We start from the raw sequence: 19,356 nt of genomic DNA, 5'->3' as shown, positions 1-19,356 counted from the left end.
TTGCTTTATCCTCAAACGATGCTGTCAAGTCATGGTAAAGAACTTCACAGGACAGAGTAACTAAATGAGAAGCTGGTACAGTAGATGCAGGGATTCTGTTCAGCTGCTGTGGTGCACTTTTGTTGCTGTCTGACATCGTCATTGTGTGGGCTGTGCCTGTAGGACAAATGACTCTTATTTAAATTAGTCCATACTGAGATGAATGTGTGTACATATATTTGCATATCAAACATCCTCCAAATATGGCTTGGATCCAGTTTTCAAAAGTCGTGAGGCTTTTTCACAAACAAAAACTTCTTGAATAAAAAACAAAAACTAGTTGGAGTGTTTCCCCTAGGTTTACAGCGTGGGGGGGGGGGGGGGAAAGCTGACATGACGACACGCCGACACAAACACTTGAAGGAATCTTGGTGTTCATGTGTTACTTTTAATGACAGATGTCCTTTTCTATCGGAAAGGTATCCTTAAATGACTTCTTTCCCTGATTTCCGACTATATCTACTATCCTATCCCTAAAATTAAAGGCACAAAAAGACCAAAAATAAATCTGCTTGACCTTGCGGGGGGGGGGGGCAATATAATGGTAGGGGAAACACTGAGTTGAGAGATCTTGACTTCTTGACTAAACTGATACAATAAATAAAAAAGGGCTGAAATAGAGCATGTGATGTGTGTGTACATATGGGGAAAAGCACTCAAACATTTTTTTAAATACAAATTGAAATGCTGCCCTCCATTTCATGGAAAGCCCAGAATTGTTACAATAGCTCTCAACTAAGTTATGCTCCTTGTAATGTTCTACTAGGCAGATGAATTTCAGGAATGTTCTATCCATCTATGGCAACGTCATGCCATAAGCGAACACGCCCAATGGGAAAAACAATGCAGGGGTTCCCTGTACTGAACAGCAAAACACACAAAGTTATCGTTATTGATTTGGTTGCTTGTAGAGAAATAGAATTGGACAGAGAGGATAGAAAGTGAGATGAGGAAACATATTAGTGTGGGTTGAGAAAAAGCTCTACAACAAAACAATGTATTACATTGTGTTGCCACAAAATGCACTCAGGAGAGTATTGGGTATTATCTATTTGCAGTACAAATGTGCTCGAGTGTGTGAGGGTGGAAGGCCAAGAGAGAATTAGAGAGAGAGAAAGAGAGTAAGTGCGTGCAAGTGTGAGCAATATTTGGGACTGGGGCTCAGGGGGTTTTAGTGTTTATTGTGCAGATGTCCTCATGGTTCCTCGAGGCATAGATACAGCAAAAATACTAAGTGTGTGTGTGTGTCTGTCTGTGTGCGCTTGGTGTGGGTCTGAGTGTGTGTACGACTCTCTTTGTGAGATTTATTTATTTTTTTTACAAAAATGCTTTCGTATGTAAATGGCTTGGGAGTACTGCAAGTGATGTTTTCATGAAGACACACAACCAGTATGCATCCAAACATTATAAAGAGACCAGAGGTTGAATGCTGTAAATACAGTTTGGCACTGGCACACACACTCACAAATAAAGACGGCACACACACACACACACACACACACACACACACACACACACACACACACACACACACACACACACACACACACACACACACACACACACACACACACAGAGAGAGAGAGACGCACACTTCTAACAGATAGACAACCATTTTGCACACAGAGGCAGATGAAAGGAAGGGAGAAAAAAACAAAAAAAAAACAGCCAAAGACTCAATGACTTACAAACACATGAACCTTAAAACCCACAGTTAAAAGCACAAACAAGTATATATTACAAACAAAAGAAAGAGATATAATACACACACGGGTAAATCTACTCACATACGGATCCTCAGAAATAAAAAAAAAACTCATACAATGGCTAACTCGCTGCGAACTCACACACACATCTACACACACCCTGAGGGCGAATGTCTGCACCACCAGTGGGCTGTGTGTTCCCGTGACTGAGTTGGGCCCCAAGGGGAGACCTCTTGCCCTGGGCACTGACACGTTCACTTAGCACTCAAACCACAAAACTAACCCCACACACACACACACACACACACACACACACACACACACACACACACACAATCACAAACTACTACCATAAAACATACCTTAGAAGGGTAGGAATGAGAAATTGAATGAAACCTACGAATACTGAAAAAAGAGAATGAGTGAGAGGATGGAGTAAAATGTTTTAAACCAGCCACCAGTTGATGCTCCTCTTCAGCACACCTAAACTTCTTCCCTTCTTGTGCACACATTTATATGGCTCCTCTTAGATCATTCTTCTCTATCTCTCTCTCTCTCATTTAAAATATTAAATTGCATTTTGCATACATGTTCTGATTCTATTCTATTATACATAGAGTACATAAATATCTGTTACAAAAGATTTCATAATTAAGTAAGCATATGTAATAATGCAAAACAGGCATAATGCCTCAGGGTATATTAGTACTACCTGTGTGTGTTTCTTAGGGTCAATAACCACATAGCGGCCACCTCTTGAGGCATGTGTCTACACCTAACAGGTAAGGCTGCGCTCTGTGTGACTGAATGTCTGTATTTTTTGACTAGGACTAGGACCCCCTCCACAGCCCATTTTATCACCACAATGCCTCAATGCTGCATCAATTAAACATGGGGCTATTACCTCTTGCCTGATGTGAAACATTTAGGAGGGGTGGAGTGATGCAGGGGGTGTGAGTGGAGGCGACAGGGTGGGGGCATTCTGTGGTTGGTTGGTGTCTTGCCAGGATAAGAAACATAATTAATTTACACGATGCCTTTTTAACTCCCTGACTGTCTGCGTGTGTGTCTGTGTGCAAATGTCTGCAGTCATTGTCTCATGTGCTGGGGATGTTCCGCAATGCAGACAAGACACATAAAAAGATCTAGTTATTCCCAGAATGATAACCTCTCTTCTGCTACATTTAAGTCCACCCCTTCACTCCTGGTTTGTCGTGTCTGAATCTTTAAAAGTCCCTTCCCTTTGTCCTTTTCCCTCTTTCCTCCCTCTCCTCCTCGTCTTCCTGTTCCACTCCGTTGTCCACCTCTGCTTTCTCAGCTACAGCTGCCGTGATCCATCTGGCTCATCAAAACACCAGAATAAGGTCACTGTCACGAACATGGATTGTTCATGTTACACACACACACACACACACACACACACGCACGCACAGACTACCTTCCGTGTCAATTTGCTCACTCAGTCATGCATTCCATGACAAAAACTAACCAAACAGGCATGCAGTCACTTGATGCACACAGTCACAGTCACACACACACACAAACACACACACACACACACACACACACACACACACACACACACACACACACACACACACACACACACACACACACACACACACACACACACACACACACACACACACACACACACACACAGTAGTGTGTACCTGTAAACATTCAAGGCCACACACTGCATAAAATCATCTTTCACTCAAAATCACCTACAAATCAATGCTGCAACAGGCTTTAGGGTCAATTCAAGAGAAGCAAGGAGCGCTATATCATGAGTGTATAAGTTTAGACAACTAATGCAGGCCCTCACTGGGGAAAAGGCTAGAGTTGTGTGATATTGGTCTTTAAGCAGATTAAACGTTTTCACTTGGCTGCAACTAACACCCTTCCTCTTTGTCTCTATTAGTTACTATTTCTAAAAAAATAAAACTTTTGGAACTGAACAGTCAAAAGATCAATCAATATCAGCCAAACATTATTAGATAGATAGTATAATTCCAGTGCTCTAATAACAGACAGAGAACACACAGGTCGACAAAGCAGGAGAGAGAGTGTATAAACACTACAGATTTTCACCAACAGTCTAATCATTTTATGTTTTAATACTCAGCTGAAAAACTCAAATACCCTTTTACAATTTGTGAAAGAAGACATCTAGTACACTCAAACCCACTCTAACAGAGAAACGGTTATTGAAATCTGTTTAGAGATGTTGTGGAGGGGTACAAGGCACTTAGGTATTTTTTGGGTGCCTAGGCGATTAGAGGCATTAGGATTAGGTTTAATCAAGTGATATGATGATGGGTGGCGGATTTCCAGAGGAAAAAAACAAAGGCAGAGGCAGGGTGCTGCCTCGCATTATACCTGAATCCTTCTAAACTCTTTTTTTCTCTCTCTCTCTCTCTCTCTCTCTCTCTCTCCATCTCAATCTCCCAATTGCTTTCTCCTTTCTATCTGCTTAGCTGGCAATCCATCGTGCTCCTCTATCTGCTGGTCTGTGAAATCATAGACACGATAGATCACGCAAGCATTTAAGAAGGGATTAAGTAGTTACGTTTTTTTTCACCTAATTTTACACAATTATTTTCCCTTTTGGACTGAGAAAGTGCATGAGGGGTTAGGGTTGTGTGTGTGTGTGTGTGTGTGTGTGTGTGTGTGTGTGTGTCCTTCTGAAATTATTTCACAGCTGTGCTCATGTCTTTGCGTGTCAGAACCAGAATGTTTTTATGAGCTTTTATCACTTGGTGTGTGTGTGTGTGTGTGTGTGTGTGTGTGTGTGTGTGTGTGTGTGTGTGAGAGAGCGTTTGGTTTTATTTTTGTTTTTTTTCCCCTTCTGCATTTTGTGGGTTTTTTTTTTCCGTGTGTGTGTGTGATTATGCCTGGATGCATGTGCACACATAGTTGTGTATTTATGTGTGTGCATGTGTTTGTGTGAGTGATCGAGACAGTGCTTCGTGACTGTGGCTTTGTTGATTTTTGCGACGATAAAGACCCCCTGTGGTGCTCAGTGTAGCGAGAGCCAACACTGAGATTCCACTCATCTGGACCCCATGGCGCACCACACATCACATGATGTGTGGTGCGAAGTGTGTGTGTGTGTGTGTGTGTGTGTGTGTGTGTGTGTATTTAAGAGCTAGTACACGAGTGAAAAACGTGGGCATGTTTGTGACTATGTGTGTGCATACGTGTAAGTTACACGACAACTGCCCTGTGTGCGTGTCTTTGTGAATGAATATGTTTTTATGTCTGTTTATCTGGGTATGACTGCGTGTGTGAACCTGGGTATGTGCGGAGGAGACAGGAGGGGGGGGGGGGGGGGGGTAGTAGTGGTCACAGGGGATAGAGGGAAGTGCAGGGGGAGGGCAGTGGCGTGTGAGTAGAAGAGAGAACGGAGGGGGGGGGTAGACAGATCAGGGGCATACTGTACTGTGGAGTGGATGAATCAACGAGTGTGAGATGGCCAGTGTCTGGTCTGTGTGTCCGCATGAGGGAGTAGCACAGTGCAGTCCACAGTCAATCATTCACACACATAAAGTCAGATTTGGTGCAATGGATCACAAATCTTACGGTTTGGATCGGGTCACAGATTTTTGTCAGGGATCAGATTTGTTGTTTCTGATGTAACTTTTCTATTCAGCTAGCCATGAGTCAGAATGTGCATTTATAATAGAAGTCAATCTCAATGATCCATCAGTCTAAATAATGTAGCCTATCATATCCTCTATCTTCTTCACTGCATACTCATTGCCACAATTCCAATAATAAATACAAGCAATTAGATTTACCTAAACCCCCTTTGTATTTAGAAACTGTTCATGATATTCAGGATAAACACAGACGATAAGCAGTGGGATTAAAAGAGAAAAGTCTATTCAAACAATTCATACAGACTGAAATATCAGTGCTCTGAGTTCAGTTTCTGCATGTAAGACTAAGTAGCCTTCCTATTTGTTCAGCAGATCTCCATTGAGCCTACACGCACTTCCTAAATGTTGCCTTCTGTTCACAGGGATTTACACCATGGTGATATATTTTCTATCGATCCACGGATCACATGCGTCCTGAAACTGCTGGGGGTGATCCAAACAGATAACAGATCTGCTGTGATCTGTTTAACCACTCGTGTAAACAGTCTGCATATAATGAAATAAACAGCAAAAGAAAGTCATGAAAGAGTCAGCCAAGAAGACAAAGTGCAGGAAGAAAGGTTTTAACCATACGGTTAAGAAAAGGTTCCATAACAAAGAGAGGGCTTGGTGGGGGGTTTGATCAGGGTTGTATGTTTATTGCTGACCAACAGTCCTGCTGTTTGCATATATTCTAGCCCCTTGCCTTCTGTTTCCCGTCTGCATGGCCGCCTACCTTAGTTGCTCCTTTGCGTGGAAACCAGGAAAGGGCAGTGGCAGGGAAAGAATCACCTATGGCTGTCTCTACCAGCACTTGGCCACGCATCACATCACATCCAACACAAGGAGAGGCACGGCACGGCACGGCAAGGGCTGGTACTACAACAAACAACTAGCCCTAGGAGCAGGCAGAAGACTGTCTGTATCCATTTTGTTCTGCCTTTCTGTTGATGTGTATGTGTTTTTGTGTATGTGTATGTACGGGGGCCAACCAAACAGTCTTATAGTATTTTTTTCCAAAGCAGATGGGTGCAAGTTACTTAAGATTGTGGTCTCGATTTCTCCAGCTGTCCAAACATGTCCATAAATATCTGTTGATTTGGGAAGTGAGTCCACTTTTGACCAGCAACAGAAGAAATATCAAAACAGTCGTGCAAAAATATGTAATATCCAGAGATTGTGGTATATCGGGCAGCTGTGGGTCATTTGGCAGAGTTGCCGTCTCTCAACTGGAAGGTCAAGAATGTGTAGGTGTGACATGAGGTGTAAAATCGCTTTGAGTCAGAAGACTAGAAAAGCGCTATATAAGCTCAAGTCCATTTACCATATTTGGGGCATCTTCTATCACTTCAAACTTCTCTACTTTTTTTTCACTTAGTAGTAGTAGTAGTAATATAGTTTATTTCTAGTTTCCTATGTGTGAGCATTTGAAAAAATTGGTAACAATTTTGACAAAATTGGTAACAATGAACAAGTCAAGAGTATGCAATAAAGTAAACTTTGTCTCTACCTTTACATTTAATTAACAGTAATTGGGTCTTTTAACATGTGGAACTTATTGAGCCTTGACAGGAAACTGTATAAAACACCAGAGTTTTTATTCTTCTGCAGAAAAAAACACTATCAGTGATCTTTAGCTGGTTGAACAAGCTGTTAGCAGGTTCAACATAACTAACTGTCACACAGCATAAAGAACAATGTTGTTGTTCTTCGCGTGCATGTGAAGTGCAAACACACCACAAAGTATTGCTTGAACTGCTATGATGAAGTACATGTCTTCTGTAAAATAATATCTACATTGTATTTTCTGCCTTCATTTATCCACTATCAGCCTAGACATAACTTTTATAGTGCAGAGAGGTTCGTAATATATCCTCATTTGTTAACTTGATAACGTCAATACTATATACTTTATGATATACCACCACAAAAAGAGACAGACTGTATTATGCATTATTTACTCTCTTTCTGTGTTCATCAGGACCCAAGTTTGAAAGACAGACAGACAGAGTGTAGACATATAAGGTGAAGGCAGGACAGCAGGTCAACCAGTGTAAAGAGAAGCATGAGAGAGAAGGGGGAGTATAGTCTGTTACATTAATGAGAGTTAGCAGACAACACATGTGCTTCCGTTAGCCCCACTAGACCACGCATCACAACACAAGGCTCGGCACGACATGGCACAGCACATAAGCCAGGAGAGGCCATGGGAGGTAACACCGGCTGAAATGTGTTTGCATGTCTGCCTTCCTGTCAGTCTGGTGTCGTTTTATATCTTGTATAACTGTTCTATATCTTTTATTACTGAACAGTCAGTGAACCCAGACCTTCTAAACATTTATCCAGCTTTTGACTTCTTTGTTCGTAGTTCAAACCAGGTGGAATGACATTCTCTCTGACTGGATGACAGCCGGTGAAGCGAAGGATAATGCAACCTCATTTAACCTTCTTGAGCAAGAGAAAACAAGTGCTGTCGCCTGCAGTGTTTAACTTCGTGCCGAATCTGTGTGCATTATGCAAAGAAGCTTCAGACACCTATGAATGAGTAAAACGGGGAAGAACTAATTCAAACTGACTGTACACGTAAGTGAAGCTTTATTGCACTTAGAGCTACCTTTGGAGGAAGGCAGAGTGTTAAAAAGTTAATTGATTGTTTACAAAAAAATATTGTCCTCTTGCAGTGATTAGTTTGTATAAGTGGTAAATTGAATCTCTCTATGTTGTACTTTTTTCACCTCAAATTTGACCTGAGTTAATGAGCTGTAGGAAGACCTTTAACGTCAGATAAAAAAAGTGCCAGGACTGGCTGTTTTCAGCTTTGAATATACCTAAGTGCTAAAGGAGTAAGAACATTTTCACGATAATCAATGGAGGAAATATCTTAAAATATCGGCAGTAGCTTTGGTGCGGCAGTTGAGCAGTCTGTAGGGACTCAGGTTGGGAACCAGAGGGTCGCTGGCTCAAGTCCTAGTGCGGACCAAAGTATTGAAGTTGGTCTGGTAGTTGAAGAGGTGCCAGGGCACTTCACTGGTACTGCCAAGGGGCCCTGGAGCAAGGCACCGAACCTCCAACAGCTCTGGCACGCTCCCTGTGTAGCCGTGTGTAGCAGCCAGACTCTGACATCTCTCCACTAATGCATGTCCACAGGTTCTGTTTGGGCATGTGTGTATTTCGGGCCTATATTTGTGAGAAGCATGTCACTCAGTAACAGAGTGTAAAAACCAGAATTTTATGATTAATAGAGTATGTTAAAATAAATCTTATAAATACCTCGAGACATTATGGATGTAGAAAAGGCATGTCACGGTAACCGCAAAAATTAATAACCCTGATATTAACAATCCACCATCAAAACTTCACCCCACATCATATTTAGATAGAAACAATGTAAACTACACAGGTACCTAAACTGAATGTAACTTTTCCCTTTTTGGAACATTTAGCTTTTCAGCCAAATTAAAAAGAAGAAAAAGTTACTTTAGATGCAATTTGTTAAAAAAGATCCCTGTGAAACAAGGAAACACAGTGAATCTGAGGTCTAACCTTGCAAATAGTATCTGGCTCGCCAGAGGTTTTTTTGATTGTGACTTTTATTTATTTTATTATTGTCTTGACAACAACGCCATGACAATCATCATGTAAGCAGGGATGCAGCACCTGATGCTGAAGCACCTTCACCTGTTACCTACCAAACAAATCACAACAAAATTCCTGTTTAAAGTTTCCCTGCAACTCTGACTCATCAAAACCAAGAGACTAGAATCACATCAGCATCAGAGAGAGAGAAGCTGGCTATCATGGGTCTTTACAACAAGCTTCCCCACTTGAGGCTAACTTGTTGTGATATGTGATACTGTTGTCAACGGAGTCACAAGAGGACGTGATTCTGGTGATAACTGTTGCTGCCATGAAGGTGTTTCGTTTCAGCACCAGGCGCTGTCTGCTGTCTGTCACTTGCTGACCCCTTAATCACAAAAAAGTGTGCAAACAAATCAAAAGGGGTGATTAGATTACACCACAGACCAAGCTATTGAGCCACCCTGAATCATTTAAGGGGGAATTCCTTCACATCGACAGCCCTAAACCGCAATTTCCACATAGTCCGTACGTGCCGCGTTCCGTCAGTCTCTAGTCAATGCTGCTGTTTCCACAGCACGCGCCGCGGTTTTTGTCAATGGAGCGTGCCAGCAGCGACACTCCACTGTGCTCTGTTCCAAATACACAAGCATTCATCGTGCTGAACAGAGTAGATCAAACCAGACAGGAAGTCAGACAAGGGAACACACAGAGCAAATAAAACACAATATACAGAATCCAGATCATATATCTCATCACTTAGTCAACATTACGTCAAAACAGGAACCAAACAAACAGAAAATCAACTTTGGAAACACAGAGCAACGTGTTGTTTGCATGTTGTTCTCCATGCAATCTTGTAGTTCTACTGTGAACTTGTACAGCTGCTCAAGGCTGTGCTCTGCTGCACTCAGGCTCCAGAAATGTAAGGTAAGGTAAGGCGAGGGCCGTAGGAAATTTCAGGTAATATGGAGTGTAACATCAATGAGTGCTTTCCTTTGTATTTATGGGTAGACTGTCTGACCACTCAATTAAAAAAAACTGCCATATTAAAGCAGCAGTGACCTTGCAATGACCCCAGGATTAACATGCATTATTGTCACTTTGTACTTCCAGGCGCCAGACGACACCCGTGACAATGTTGCACAATAATCCCCCCCGCTGTCTCTCAGTCATTACAGCAGATCAGCATTCACCTGATGAAAATTCCCCCTCTCCCTCTCTTAATCTCTCTCACCCCAGATTTAAAACAACAGACTGAAAAGGGCATGCAAGGTGGAGAAGATGATGAAGATTGAGGAGGAGGAAAGAGACAAGTCTTAGATACACTGATGGAGTGAACAGACAACACATGTGTTACCATTATCCAGTGACTTCCTGAGGTCTTATTGAAGGGAGAAGATCGAGACAAAAGAGGGAGGAGTGTGTCTGCTTTGAAACTATCCATTATTCAAGGAAGGATAATTGAGGGAATGAGAAAGAAAAGAAAGTGAGACAAACTGAAGGAGAAGAGAAATGGAGGGATGTGCAGCACAGTGTAGCTCACTGGGACATGAGGCTTGTGTCTTCTCTTTTTCTTTAGAAAAATACCATGCTCACATAAAAAATGGATGGATGAAGGGAAGGAGGGAGAGAAAGAGCAGATGAGAGACCTTGCTTGGACAGTCAACAGTTAGAGGCAGGGAAAGACATGATACAGGCTAGGACTTTGATTGATACCTCTACTTTGAACCTTCTGTGAACCAGATAAACACAAAAGGAAGATGAAAATGTTTCTAGAATCAGACACAGCAAGCAACATTTCAAAGTCTTATCAAAGTAACAATAAAGGAATCACCTCACTAGCAAAAGTCAGACTTGTCATTCACTAAGGCCCTGCTGCCACTGAAATACTGTTTTGTTCTCTTTGCTGAAGAGAAAGAAAGCATATTATTTAATAATGAAAACGTCTGTTTCACCTAATCAACTGAAAATAACTTAATTTCAAGTACATTTTGGAAATGCAGCTAAATACACACAAACACAAAAATGAATGGATGTCTTTGGGAATCTGCACTTGGATGGCACCAAAGAAATAAGTCATCTACAGTGGGCAAAACTCATCTTTCAATGGCTTTGGCTCAATTGGTTGAGTCAGTCATCTCTCAATGGGAAGGTTGAGGGTTGAGCCCCAGCTCCTGTAGCTATATTTGCGATTTACCCATTGGCAAGACACTTAAACCCAACTGCTTAGTCGGCACATGAATTTGTATGAATGGGATTACTTCTGGTGGTCACTTAAAGAGGTCATATTATGCCCTTTTTGGGGTTTGTATATTTAATCTATGTACCTACTAAAGTATGTTCACAATAGCTAAAGTTCGAAAAAAGTGTCTGTTTTCATGTACGCTTCTGACTCTCTCTCTAAGGCTCTGAAGTGCCCACGTTCAGAGTCCCCACGTGTGCCAAGTCTGATCTGATTGGTCGGCCTGTTGGCTCTGCCGTAATTGGTCAGTCACTCTGCACGGTTCTCGGAAATGTCAGGCCCCTTTTATCATATTGGGAATGCAGCCACTTTGGCTCCGAAGGGAGCAAAAACATTAGCACCTTAGCACTACTGTGCTACCGCAGGCTACGGCATATCGTGGGCGTGCTACAGAAGTTAATGGGCGTGCAACATGAGCTGCTGGGCTTGCCACAACGAGTCAATGGACTTAGATCAGTGATATCACACTGACAAGACGTCACACTGGCAAAAAAATTTTCGAGGGGGGCTAGAACCGAGCGTTACATGCAGCTAATGCTGCAGCTAACAGGAGGACGTAGGAGAAGCCGCGTTTCCGCGGACTTTGACTTTTTGCACATAGATGTGCCTAAACATGCACAGGACACTTGGAAAACACACTAAAGAGCATATAAAACCAGAAAAAGCATAATATGACCCCTTTAACATAGCAGCCTCTCCCATCAGTGTGTGAACGAGTCAGTGTGACTTGCAGTGTAAAAGCACTGAGTAGCCAGAAGACTAAAAGCACTATACAAGCTCAAGTCCATTTAATAAAGAGAAGTGAGGCTAATCCCTTTTGGTACAATCAACAAGTCAAATGTGATTGTGTGTTTGAACTCTACAGCAGGTGTTTAAGTGTTCATGGAGTGTTCACATCTCTCTTTTTTATATTATCAAGTATGCATAGATCAGAGAATACCACTGTCTCATACATATTTATTTTTTATTTATATTTATTTTCCATATCTATGGTTACACAGTGTCACCTATCCCACCCTACAAAGGAGGAGTTTCAGTCGCATGTTACAGTCAGCTGTCCCAAGCGCCCATACAGCTGTTTGACTACAAAGGCCACATAACAACGATCATTCTACTAGCCCTTAACTGCAACCCAATGCTGTTTTACCACATAACTACAGTGATTAAGTGTCAGGTTCTGAGCACTGCCAAAATGTGGGGGATCTGCGCTGTGTGACTGTGTGGACATTGTAAAATCTTAACTAAAAAAAACAAGTCTCTAAAATTAAAATTAAAATTAAGGATGAAACCGAACGTATGTAGGTGTTGTTCTTTGTATGCGTGTCTTAATTTTGGTTCCTCTGGTGTGATTCTCTCCACTGATCTTCTCACACGAACACAGTAAGATGATCCCTTCCTTGCTCTCCGCTCACTTGCTAATTATCTCCAAAGTGAACGTCCTGTCCTGTTACATTGTGTTTCAGAGCTCTTCACAGGCACCAACATTTGAGAAGTTAACAGGGAGTATTGTCCCTCTTGCTTTCCTTGCTCTTTCACTCTCTCCGTGTTTCCCTCTCCCTCTGAGGTGAACGTCTTGTCCTATTACACAGTGTGTTTGAGCTACTTGAGCTACTGTGACATTTGACAAGTGAATAGGTAGTATCAGCCCCTCATGGAGAACAAGAGGTGCTCAGCTTCTTTCGTGAAAAGGCAGTGGTGTACTCTACTTCGTGATGTACTGAAAACAACTAATCTGTCAACCACATTTGGACTAGAGCACTGCGCAAGAAAACAGGGAACAAATCTTGAAAGTTAAAGTGTCCCTTTGACAGCTTAGAAAAAAATTCTGCCAAGTAGGGTGGAAGCGAAACAGCTTTGTTCTGAGTTTCAGTGCTGGAATAGACTAAGGTTTAATTTGTGTTCTCAGAGTGACAACAGCGGTTGTCACTGTATTGGCAGATGGCTTCCACGACAATACAAGCTTTTTTAATGCAACATCATCCAGCAGCACATTGTGTTAGCAAATCCAACAAATGCAAGCAGAAAATCCAAGTAGACTAATTGTAACATGAAGAGGGTGTTTTTTTCTACAGTGACAATCAAAAGGGAACATAATACATGATATGACCTCTGACATGATTACTTTATACTAGAGTACTAAGATTGCGTCTCAGATTTATAAACTCCTGAGTGGTGTGTTTGATCCTCTGGTTATCCTTCAAATAAATGAATGCTTTAATCACAATGGGCTTCCAGGGTCAAATTATAGTCATCGTCTCCCTACTTTTACCTGTAACAGCACGCCAACGCCTGGTGTTTTTTAATGCAGAACTATTTTTTGTCAAGTCACCTGCTAAGCAGGTTTCAGGAGCTTTTTAATTCCAAGACTATCAGTAAGTGAAGTGCTAATTTGTCCTTGAGAAAGAAAAAGACTGAGGGGAATGTAAAGCAGCAAACAAGGACATTTAGGAATATAAATACATATGTGCATATATTTCTTTGTGTTTGCCAATAAAATGATTATGGTCAAAGGAATTAAAGGTCTGCACTGAAGATGAAGTGGTGGACTTAGCTCCATGCAAAACTGAAATTAGCTCTTGATAAAGAATTTGTAATAATATATGTTTCACAGAAACTTTTAAATAGTTCAAGTCTCCAATTATTACAGCCTACATTTAAATCCATCCATCTTTAAACAAAAAAAAATAGTAAGAAACCAAAAATATCCTATGTAAGCAGTTGTTGGTGTCACATCCTGTTTAATTTATTTAATGTATGATTAGGTGTGTCCCTGTAGCTGTATGTGAGCTGCATCACTGTGTGTCAAAGTACACTCAATAAATACAATGTCAGCTAGGAATTCAGCACAATCATGTTTTTCAGTGCTCAAATGTGTGTGGGTTGGAGGCATAGTGGGTTTGGTGTGTGGTAACTGCAGTGCTCCCCTTCTCAACAGCTCACCATTATACATTAGTGCCAGCCCTCTCCCAGCACACCGGGATTAACAGCACTTAAATGGGCCTGTTAGTGCACCACCTCCTCTTTGCCTCCCACACCAACCGGTGCACATGGTGCTACCCACAACACAGAGTTGCAATGCACATGGCTTCTGTTGTTTTTTGTTCTCCACACGCTCCCAACCACCTAAGCCTCCTCCAATAAATGGTGCTGAAGTGTACTCAGCAGGGGGCTAAGCCAAGAACATCCTCAATTTTACCAACCTATTAGAAACTGAGTGGATGTCAGAGGGAGGAAAGGAAGGAGGAAGGGAGGTAGATTCTGAGCCTGAACCAGATGGATGAGCTATGATCAAAATGTCAGTCTCTCTCTCTCTCTCCCACTCTGATCTTTGATATTTTCGTTCTCTGTCTCTTTCTCACTGTCTCTCTGAAGTTTTAGCTCTGTAGTGTGTCTGGTGATCACATGCCTCTTGTCACAAATCATAAACAGAAGGACTGAAACAGATGTAAAGACACACTGGGGAGAGGAAAGATGCCAACCACAGAAATCAATAAATAAATCGGATTCCCATCATTGGCCACAGTGCAGAGGGCAGAAAAATAGATGGATAAATGAGTTATGGCGTCTGCAATATTCATGCATTAGGAGACTTTCCAAGGCAACTTGGAGGATCCTTTTTTGTACATGGTCATGGAAAAGCTGCCCTCACAAGAGACCAGGGATTTCATTGTTCACAGCTGTCTACTGGGCTCAATTGGGAAATTGCTAGAAAGCATCAGACAGACTAACTGAGAGGGACAGGAAGCAATAAAAGATAGAGAGCAGTCTCAGTGAGTAATCTCACTTCTAGGAGCATTGTACTTTTTTAAAATACTTTTTTGTACATTGAGAGCTCAGTTACTAAAGACAAATTCCTTGTGTGTGTAAGCATATATGGCTTACAGTTAGGCCCTAGCGGTCCCTGCGAGGGAAAAAAAGAACAGACTTCTCCTTATCCTGAAATCAGAGATTGTGTTGATTAAATCTAAATATTCCTGCCGTTAACTCACATTACTGCCCAAGAACAGTGAAATTGACAGCTAAAAGTCATTCTGATACTATCGCTAGCTAACCTTACCTTGCTAATGTAAGCTAATTAGCACTCACCGATGCTTAAAGATTAATTTTTGGGCTTTTTGGGTGGTGATTCTTGGGCTCCTCCAAGAATCGCCACCTTAACGTGGTGGAGGAGTTTGCATGTCCCGGTGAACCTGGGAGCTGTGTTGTCAGGGACACTAGCCCCTGGTAGGGTCTCCCAAGGCAAAGTGGTCCCAGGGGAGGGGCCAGACTAAGAGTGGTTCAACAAATACCCCTATGAAGCGGCATACATTGGAGCAAACGACCTCACCCGGAAGAGGGAAACCGGGGCACCCTCCTGGAGCCAGACCAAGGGGTGGAGCTCGAAGGCAAGCGTCTGGTGGCCGGGCTTTCCTCCATGGGGCCCGGTCGGGCTCAGCCCGAAACAACCACAGAGCCGCCGCCCTGTAGGTCCACCACCCGCAGGGAGAGGCATGGGGGAAGGGTGCATTCAGAGCCGAGTAGCAGGCGTAGGCGGAGGCCTGGGCATTCTGATTCCCGGCAGCGTAGACTGGCTCTAGGGACGTGACAAGTCACCTCTCTGGCGGGGAAGGAGCCGGAGCTGGTGCAGGAGGTGGAGCACTACCAGCTAGACATAGTTGGGCCCGCCTCTACGCATAGCGTCGGTTCTGGAACCAAACTCCTGGAGAGGGGCTGGACTTTCTCTTTTTCTGGAGTTGCCCAGGGTGAGAGGCGCCGGGCGGGTGTGGGGATACTCACAAGCCCCCGGCTGAGCGCCGCTGTGTTGGAGTTTTCCCCGGTGAACGAGAGGGTCGCCTCTCCCCGGGGCCGTTGGTACGAGCCATACTGTCCCTGTATGACCAAAGTGGGAGCTGTGTCCGCATCCTCGGCACAAAGTCAGACACGTTCCCAGTGCGTGTTGGCCTCCGCCAGGGTTGCCCTTTGTCACCAGTCCTGTTTGTGATCTTCATGGACAAGATCTCAAGGAGCAGCCGGGGGGAGAAGGGTTTCCAGTTTGGGGACCTCAAAATCTTGTCTCTGCTTTTTGCAGATGACGTGGTTTTGTTGTGTTACGAGCTAGCACCGGCTACACATATACATACAACAAAACTAGCCCTAACCTGAAGTGTGACAGAGAAGTCAAGCGATGACAGGTACGGAAAGGACTGATTCTCACATAGGGAAAACATAAGGTTAGGTCAGCTCACCTATACGTGGGTCTGCTGGGGCACCGGCGGCCTGATCGCACCGGACGGCTTTTAGAGTGACGAGCCCAAGCTTCGTCTATGAGTTCAGTTTTGTTTGTGGTAGTTGGATCACATAAGATACGGCTGGTTTCTAAAACAAGTTCATGGGAGTGGGTCATCTGTTTGGTCCGACAGCTTCTGTCAGCTGCCACTTCACCTGTCGTATTACGTCATTTAAAGCGACAGAGCATCGCTCTGAGCGCACCTGAGGAATGGTGCGTTCAAGACTATCGGACAATCCAGTAAACACAGCTTAAACCCATTCTCTATTCTCCCCATGAAAACCAGTCCAAAGTAATTAACAAAACAGACAGATAAGGATGAAGAAGAAGAACCTTACTGTTTCCTAACAGTTGGCTTCCTCAGGCTGGGACCTCGAGCAGGCTACGATCTACGTTCAAACCCTCACCTATGGTCATGAGCTATGGGTAGTGACCGAAAGAATGAGATCGTGGATACAAGCGGCCGAAACGAGCTTCCTCCGGAGGGTGGCTGGGCTCAGCCTTAGAGTAGAGGCGCTGCTCCACCGCATCGAAAGGAGCCAGTTGAGGTGGTTTGGGCATCTGTTAAGGATGCCTCCTGGACGCCTCCCTTTAGAGGTTTTCAAGGCACGACCAACTGGGAGGAGACCCCGGGACAGACCCAGAATGTGCTGGAGGGATTATATATCCCGTCTAGCCTGGGAACCCCTCGGAATCCCCCAGGAGGAGCTGGAAAACGTTGCTGGGGAGAGGGAAGTCTGGGTTGACTTACTGCGCCTGCTACCACCACGACGCGACCTCCGATAAGCGGAAGAAAATGGATGGATGGATGGATGTGCCATTAATGGAGAGACAGGACAGTGGATAGAGTCGGAAATCAGGAAGAGAGAGTGGGGAATGACATGCGGGAAATGATGAGGAATTTCTTGCCCTTCACTTCCCAATCAGCAGCATTATCGACCCAGACATTAAGTGCTGCAGTTCTACAGTGTTTTCAACGGTAACCGCTACTTTCATGAGCGCTTTTTGCCCTCCAGCCCTCCGCGCTGGTCACGTGACTGAAAGCTTTCAATACACATTGCTTTGTAAGGGCTCAGTACATTTTTTTCAGATTGCAGGATGTAATGTGAAAAATAGTGTCAGAGTTAACCATTTTTTGGAGATAATAATTTCCTTTTACACGGAGTAGTAGATGATCTATGTGCTTCTCATTCAAAAGGGACAAACAAGGGACTTTGTCTGCTTATTCATATTCATACCATATGGCAGATCATATGGGAACATGTAACTAGTACCTAACATTGACAAGGACACGCCATCATTGCCATGTTACTTCCCATGTGCTTTATCTTAAAACAGATGGAAGATTAAAGAGGAAACATTTTCCCCTATCTTATTCAAATCATGTGAATTTCTGCAGCATATGGAGAGAGCAGAGTGGAACCACCCCTCAGGATGCAAAAAAAAAATATTTTCAACACATTCACATCTCTAGTTTGAAAAAAAAAAGACATATGCTAACAGCATATGTATTTATGTAGTGTCAATATACGGTCTTTCATGAACATAAAAGGTTACATGTACAATATGATCCAGAACTGAATGCTTGTCTGAGCTGAAAATGATTTCATATTTGTTCCCTTGGCATTTCAATATACCTTCAAATAAAAAGAAAACAGCAAGGTACCAATCACTTCCTACCTTTTTTATCTCTTCAGGCAGTGGGTGGATCGGCGGACAATGAAGAACCATCTTCATTTCCTTCTCGTCCTCCCCCTCCGCCTCCATACATCAGTCCTTGTCTCCTGCAAACAAGTTGCAGAATTAGGTTTACTGAAAATGGTTTACAGTGTGTGTTAAGAATTTTCATTTGTTGCTAAAGGCCAGGAAAGCAATGGACAAATGAACAGTTGTTTTCAATATTTATGTATCTGTCGGTTTCTTATGTATTACATCATGTTAATACAAATTGGAAATTTTTTATTTAATTCCATCAAATTTTGTTAAATTAACATTTATTGTTTAGAAAGTATTATTTCGGTTATACCTCTTGATCTGACTTCTTGAAAGTTCTCTGTTTTTTTGTCCTAAACTTTTAAATCATATGTAGATAGTCCTGTTTAACTTAAAAACACTAAAGCATGCCTTCTAATCACTTTAATTTTTCAAAAGTTTAATCCTAATATCAAAGTTTTTCTGCAGCATTTCTGTGACTCCGTTCTCTACCCCATATTACCCAGGGCAAAGGAATACTCTTGTCAGGATAAAAGTGGGTGGTACTTTTATATTGATGAATAGCTTGTTGCCTCTGAGGTTAATGTAAGGGCAAATCCCTTAGCGTGATGTGCACCATATTGAACCTATTTGCTGCAAACTCAATTCAATAGATTAATCAATCAAGTTTATGGCATTAAGCTTATAGACTGTAGATTATGGCATTTCAAAGCAGAGGGTATTTTGGCTTCACAGCTATACATTAGCCTGTCCTCCAGTGCAGGACAACACAAGGTTTAACAAGAGCTGATTCAACCTTCTAGTGCTTAAACTAATGTATAAAAAACTACTGTTTTAGAACTCCTTTTATGCATGTTAGTTAACTAAACTTGCTAAAATCAAGAAAGAAATATGTCTGTGTACCCTTTTTCTCTATTTCATTTACACATAGTAAACATACTCGCCGCAGTAGTCATCAGTAAGGCCATGGGTGCAGGAGGTCGTGCGAGGAGAACAGTAATGTAAGCCTCACCCCGCCTCTGTCTGTCTATCTGTGTGCGCACGCTCTCAGGGCATTTATCTATCAGCTCACCATTAGTGTAGGGACTGAATCACGCCAACCCAACACTTGACCTCAGATTAAATACCTCTGGCTAACGTAGGGCCAAAGGTCACTCCTATCAGATG

The 19,356-nt window shown here is 42.8% G+C and overlaps 1 protein-coding gene across 1 annotated transcript in view; it reads right to left on the bottom strand.

Moving 5' to 3' along the window:
* lekr1 (leucine, glutamate and lysine rich 1) overlaps positions 1–18,279 on the bottom strand; it is a 73,883-nt gene extending 55,604 nt beyond the window's left edge. Inside the window, exon 1 of the mRNA XM_061046239.1 lies at positions 18,157–18,279. Coding sequence (XP_060902222.1) covers positions 18,157–18,243 — 87 coding nt within the window. The 5' untranslated portion in view covers positions 18,244–18,279. The remainder of the gene's footprint in view (positions 1–18,156) is intronic.
* Positions 18,280–19,356: the final 1,077 nt, after the last annotated feature.

The sequence above is a fragment of the Labrus mixtus genome, chromosome 9 (genome assembly GCF_963584025.1).
Source record: "Labrus mixtus chromosome 9, fLabMix1.1, whole genome shotgun sequence".
NCBI lineage: Eukaryota > Metazoa > Chordata > Actinopteri > Labriformes > Labridae > Labrus > Labrus mixtus.
This window is presented reverse-complemented; position numbering and strand designations above follow the sequence as displayed.